The sequence below is a fragment of the Argentina silus genome (assembly GCF_951799395.1).
Source record: "Argentina silus genome assembly, chromosome: 9".
NCBI classification, from domain to species: Eukaryota; Metazoa; Chordata; class Actinopteri; order Argentiniformes; family Argentinidae; genus Argentina; species Argentina silus.
In genome coordinates this window covers 18,359,247-18,365,387 of record NC_139663.1, presented here as the reverse complement: position 1 = coordinate 18,365,387, position 6,141 = coordinate 18,359,247, and the positions used below count along the sequence as shown (strand labels likewise).

The 6,141-nt window shown below is 48.5% G+C and overlaps 1 protein-coding gene across 1 annotated transcript; it reads left to right on the top strand.

Moving 5' to 3' along the window:
• Positions 1 to 341: 341 nt before the first annotated feature.
• Positions 342 to 4,898, top strand: actb2 (actin, beta 2). Its single transcript, XM_083677207.1, has 6 exons — positions 342 to 463; positions 1,957 to 2,086; positions 2,573 to 2,812; positions 3,221 to 3,659; positions 3,770 to 3,951; positions 4,097 to 4,898. Exons 2-6 carry the CDS (start codon positions 1,964 to 1,966, stop codon positions 4,238 to 4,240), a joined length of 1,128 nt encoding a protein of 375 aa, XP_083533333.1. The 5' UTR covers positions 342 to 463; positions 1,957 to 1,963; the 3' UTR covers positions 4,241 to 4,898.
• Positions 4,899 to 6,141: the final 1,243 nt, after the last annotated feature.

The window sequence follows — 6,141 nt, the reverse complement described above, 5'->3', positions numbered from 1 at the left end:
GACAGACAGACGCAGAGGCTGTGTGTAAAGCACCCGGTCAACGCGAACTGTGCACTACAGAACTAAGCTTACTATTCTACAGGATTAGGCTTTCTAGGCCTCACAACATATTTTCTATCTTGTATTTTCTCTTTCTACCCCTCCTCCTCTCCTCCATTCCTTTTCCTCCTTTCTCTCTCTCTCTCTCTCTCTCACTCTCTCTCTCAAGTCGCGAGCGAGCGAGCGAGTGCAGCAGTGTGCACGCGACGCGACGCGCCCGGGCTGCGTGACGCTGGACCAATCAGAGGGCGCGAATCCGAAAGTTTACCTTTTATGGCTCGAGCCGGGCATCTGACCGGGAATAAAAACCACGCGCCCACTGGTTACGGATTCACTCTGAGCGCCGTCACACGCAGCTTGTGCGGGATATCATTTGACTGAAACCGGTTTCCTAACAGCGAAAAAGCCCCCCCCCAACCAAAAGGTAAGGCTAACAAGGCGTCTGGAAACAAAAAAAAAGGGGGGAATAATTTCATATTTTGTTGACAAGCCCGAAGTAAACACCGGGGTTTTGGGGTTCCGAATGTTGGTCGATGAATGCTTGTCTATGCCGAAAAGGTGACAGGAGCCACGAGGCTCTTTGTCCTGTCATGTAGCCCGTGGGCTAACGAGCTAACAAACTGGTCCTACTGGTTCACAGCGATTTAAAATAACACAGTTAATGGGTGGTTTTTAGATTTTTATTTGACTTGCAATACTGAAATTGAAATGTGGGCTAGCCGAGCCTAATGGGTGTATATGCGGGGTTACAGGTGCTTCTGAGATGAGGGGGAGACTTTACTGTTTCGACTCGCTTGTTCCTTTGATGGTAGAACGATCACTTGCAAGAAAACGGCTATTTACCGTGTAACTGACTCCTTTCCCAAACCGGTCAGTCCCCCTAGTGCTCTAGGCCGGTCTGGAATAGGGCTGCTCCCTTTGTGCGCGCGCTGCGGCGGGGTGTGACCTACTTAGCCCGCTAGCCTAGCCACATGCTAGCTCACACCGCCCTTCAGCCTTTTGCATACATGCACGCACCGCTTGAACTTGATATAAGCATAGTATTTATATCATTGCTTATTGTACAAGCTACAATACATGGTAGTGTTCCTTCTGAACTACCTGGAATATGATCTTCATCCTGGAAGGGGGATGATCTACTGGAGCCCGCCCTGCGTAAATGCTTAATTGATGTTAATTGATTGGTGATCAGGCTCGGTTGTCATCAGTAAGTAGGTACATGATCAGCCTTGAAGGATGGGGGGGGGAAACTTATGAAGCAGTCGTTTAAGGCGTGGCTTTCAGGAAACGGCCATCAGCAAAGGACCTCATAGGCCGATTGACTCAACAGGGTGCTTCGTTCTAGTAGTCTTAATTGATTGATCTGGCTGAGAAGTTGAGTATCTGCTTGAAAGACTTTGTAAGATGCCCTTGGTTTAAGTTTGAAGGGGGGGTGAATAATCTTGCATGTGACTAATAAAAGCGGGGGAAGTTTATTCGCAGGTTATGACGCAGTAACATTGGATAAGATTTCCGCGGTTCGCTTGTGTTCGCGATCCGTTTAGGCTGTAAAGGGGTGTGGGGAAGGGGGGGGTTGGTAAACTTCATTGAGGGAGTGGTCGCGTCCGGGTCTGAATGTCGAAATGTTCCTTTTCGCTGAACCCTGCCGTTCTGGCTGCGCGCCACGCCGCCGGCAGCCGCAAAGCTGCTCAAACCCAACCATGTCCTTATATGGTAACAACAGAATGCAGCGCCACTTCCTTTGTCTCCGCTGTCGGAGCGCGCAGCTCGGGCTCCACCTGGTGGCCAGAGTCCCCAACTGCACGATCTGTTAACAGGAAGCGAGAACGTGTGTGTAGTCACGGGGCGCTGTTCGGAAGTAGTTGACAGTACAGAAGTGCCGTTTGTATTTACAAGTTTTTTTCCTCCGTTTTACAGTTCAGCCATGGAAGATGAAATCGCCGCACTGGTTGTTGACAACGGATCCGGTATGTGCAAAGCTGGATTTGCCGGAGATGACGCACCTCGTGCTGTCTTCCCATCCATCGTCGGTCGCCCCAGGCATCAGGTGAGCACTTGTAGAAACTGGATGAAGAGTGATGTGCCTCCCATTATTGCTGATGTACACATGTAAACAATGCATGTGTTGATTTTGACCGTTAAAATGCCTGCTTTGACTTGAATAATGTGGAAGCTATTAAGCTAGGATTTTTAGCTGGGATTTGGATCAGAATCTCTGCTAAAGCAAACACTTATTGCTTAGGTATACATGTAAACTGATAACTGGGCAGTTTATAGATTTGGACAGTTCAATGGAGTAATGTAGAATATTTTGCTTAGATTAGTACCTTCTGTTCTACAAGGATTATTTGACAATGGAATTGAGCCACACCTAGATTTATCCATAAGATTGTTTGTCCAGAGAAAATGGCTACATTTATAATGACTTTCTATCGCCATGGCATTTGGGTGAAATGCGTCCCTGCGTTATACATTAAGTCAGATGTGTGGGCATGCATATGGAACTATATATTGAACTGTATTCTCTCTCCAGGGTGTGATGGTTGGCATGGGCCAGAAGGACAGCTATGTGGGAGACGAGGCCCAGAGCAAGAGGGGTATCCTGACCCTGAAGTACCCCATCGAGCACGGTATTGTCACAAACTGGGATGACATGGAGAAGATCTGGCATCACACCTTCTACAATGAGTTGAGAGTGGCCCCCGAGGAGCACCCCGTCCTGCTCACAGAGGCCCCCCTGAACCCCAAAGCCAACAGGGAGAAGATGACCCAGGTACACTCTCAGAACCACACCACAACTGTAGTCTCCACACTTCACTTCCTATTCCTACTGTTGGTCTCCTCTCCTCCTTCGGTCCTGCTTACCCTCTCCCCTCTCCTCCAGGCCCTCTCTCTGGAGAGCTGATCTCTCCATCTCTATGGAAGCTACAGGTGTCTCCTCGTGTGTGCTACCTCCTACCTGCACCCTCCCCATTAGGAATGACTATAGTTTAGAACAGCACTCTGGAAATGAAAAGAGAAATGTCTGCTTTGTTTTCAGGCACAAACCGAGTTTCCCCCACTAACTACCAGCTCCTTGACTCTCACTCTACTGCATGCTGTACTGTGTGCAGTGACCCACCATACTGAAGCCTCCATATTACAGCACCAAGACTCACAATCCATGTCTTCTCTTTTCCAGATCATGTTTGAGACCTTCAACACCCCCGCCATGTACGTGGCCATCCAGGCTGTGCTGTCCCTGTACGCCTCTGGCCGTACCACCGGTATCGTGATGGACTCTGGTGATGGTGTGACCCACACAGTGCCCATCTACGAGGGGTATGCCCTGCCCCACGCCATCCTGCGTCTGGATCTGGCTGGCCGTGACCTCACAGACTACCTCATGAAGATCCTGACAGAGCGTGGCTATTCCTTCACCACCACTGCTGAGAGGGAAATCGTGCGTGACATCAAGGAGAAGCTGTGCTACGTGGCGCTGGACTTCGAGCAGGAGATGGGAACCGCCGCCTCCTCTTCCTCCCTGGAGAAGAGCTACGAGCTGCCCGACGGACAGGTCATCACCATTGGCAATGAGAGGTTCCGTTGCCCAGAGGCCCTCTTCCAGCCTTCCTTCCTCGGTGAGTGTCCCACCTAGCGCTTAAACGGTCAGATTACACATTGCTGTCTTGCCCTGGTGGCCATTTTGTGGTATCATGTCACTAACAGCTGCCATGTCTCTGCTCCCCAGGTATGGAGTCCTGCGGCATCCACGAGACCACCTACAACAGCATCATGAAGTGTGATGTTGACATCCGTAAGGATCTGTATGCCAACACCGTGCTGTCTGGAGGCACCACCATGTACCCCGGCATCGCTGACAGGATGCAGAAGGAGATCACCTCCCTGGCTCCCTCCACCATGAAGATCAAGGTGAGTTTTACTGTCCAAGATCCACCATAGCCTGATGTCCACCTGTAGGAGGAGATCTGCCCACCCAACCCTTTTCAAGCTCATGCAGATGTTACTCTGCCTTTTGTTTATCTCACCCTCCTTTCTCCCCTCCTTTCCACTCCAGATCATTGCCCCACCAGAGCGTAAATACTCTGTCTGGATCGGAGGCTCCATCCTGGCTTCCCTGTCCACCTTCCAGCAGATGTGGATCAGCAAGCAGGAGTATGATGAGTCCGGCCCCTCCATCGTCCACCGCAAATGCTTCTAAACAGACTGTTCCTTTTTCCCCCGACCAAACGCCCAACAACGACTTCAGCTCTGCGCAAAACACCACACAACAACACACAACACATTACAACACACACACTCAGGCGCAGAGCCCAGACGACCTCTCCATTTGGCATGGCTTCAGTTATTTTTGGCGCTTGACTCAGGATCTAAAAACTGGAACGGTGAAGGTGATGGTAATGTTTTTGGCTAAATAGAAGCACCCCGGGGTTCTACAGAGCATCTGAGGACTTCCAACAAAAAAAAAATGTACATTTCTTTTTTTTTTTTTTCTTTTGAGTCATTCCAAATGTTTGTTAACTGCATTGTTCAGACACGTATTCGCCTCTGTGAAGGCTGCCCAGTGGTTGGAGCATACTTTAACATGGTTGTAGTATCGCTTGTATGTAAATTATGTCACAATGTCTGGGTTTTTTGTACTTTCAGCCTTAAAAAAAATATCTTGGTCCTGTTAATTTTTTTTGTTTTGTTATGCAAACCCGAGTGTGGCCTCCTCACTCCCTGGTGATGTTTCCATCCTGGGGTGACGGGGGTGAGGGGTCAGAGGTGAGGGGTGACATGGGGTGCCAGACCAGTGGGGCCAATCTGTACACTGACTAAACAATCCCAATAAAGTGCACATGTGTTCCGACATGAAATCACTGTTTCTGTGTCCTTTATAATGTCATTGAATGTGGTGGTTAGGTCTGGGGTAGATTATGCTATTAGTGGAATTGAGTAAGCCTTCAGGTGTAGTACTTGATGTTCTCAATGCCTTTAGTTAGAATACCATTAGGCTTTAAGTCAAGCTATATAGCCACTGACTCAGTAGTGCCATATTGAATACTACAATTTATGAGCAACTTCAAGTCCTCTCTCACTACATAGCCTGGTCCCGGCTCTCAGGAAAACCAACAGGAATCTGCTCCAGAATGTCTCACCTTATTGTGTGGGGGGGGGGGGAATTACAGAGTAATGTCAGATTTATGGTTTAGCATGTAGGGGAGGGCAGCAATAGGATGTCAGAGGGATAACTTGTAGGTGCTTTCTGAGTAGGTCACGGAGCATAATATGCCATTATCAATCATTTAAATGGCTTTAGAGAATTTAAGAGCTCAGAGGCGGTCACAATTTGGGCCATAAATAGAGCAGTGGTATGTGTTACTTATTACTAGGGTAACCAGAAGGGCATGGCTGCTAGCAAAAACCTTCAAGGGATTCTGTTTCATAAGTGATGGTCATCTGTCATCTTCTAGGGCTGTTCAAGTGTGAATGTAGTGGTATGTTTGTGGCGGGTTTTGAGGTTCTCCGGGTAGCCGAATGGGTAATCTCGGGTGACCAGCCTTACAGTGAATGTTGATGATATTGAAGATATAATAGTGGATGAGGCTACCGTAATGTCTGAGTATGACAGAGCAGAAGTATACTGTCATTTTAGTAATCATAAACACACAAAGCCAACAGTTATAGCGAGGGAGCACGTGAAGAGACATACCTGAATACTCCTAGGACATACTCAGCCGGGTTCAACACTGGAGAACTTAGAGAAAAAACGGTGTTATGTATAACTTTAACTGTTCCATAAACTGGCAACTATTGCCGGGTTTAAGAGGCAGACAGTGGACGGAAGTGGACAGGGAGGGGATAGGAGGGACAGAGAGAGACAAGGATAAACAGATGAGGATGAAGGGAGAGACAGGGACATGGATGGACAGATGAATATATATCGTGTTATGATAGAACATAACACTTCCATAAACTGACATGTATTAAAAATGACAGAGAGGGGAAAGGAGGGGGGGGGGGGGGGTGATATGGGGAGGGAAGAAGGGGACATGGAGAGAGGGACAGAGATACAGGGAAAGGCAGGAATGGACAAGGAGAGAGAAGAAAGCGAGAGAG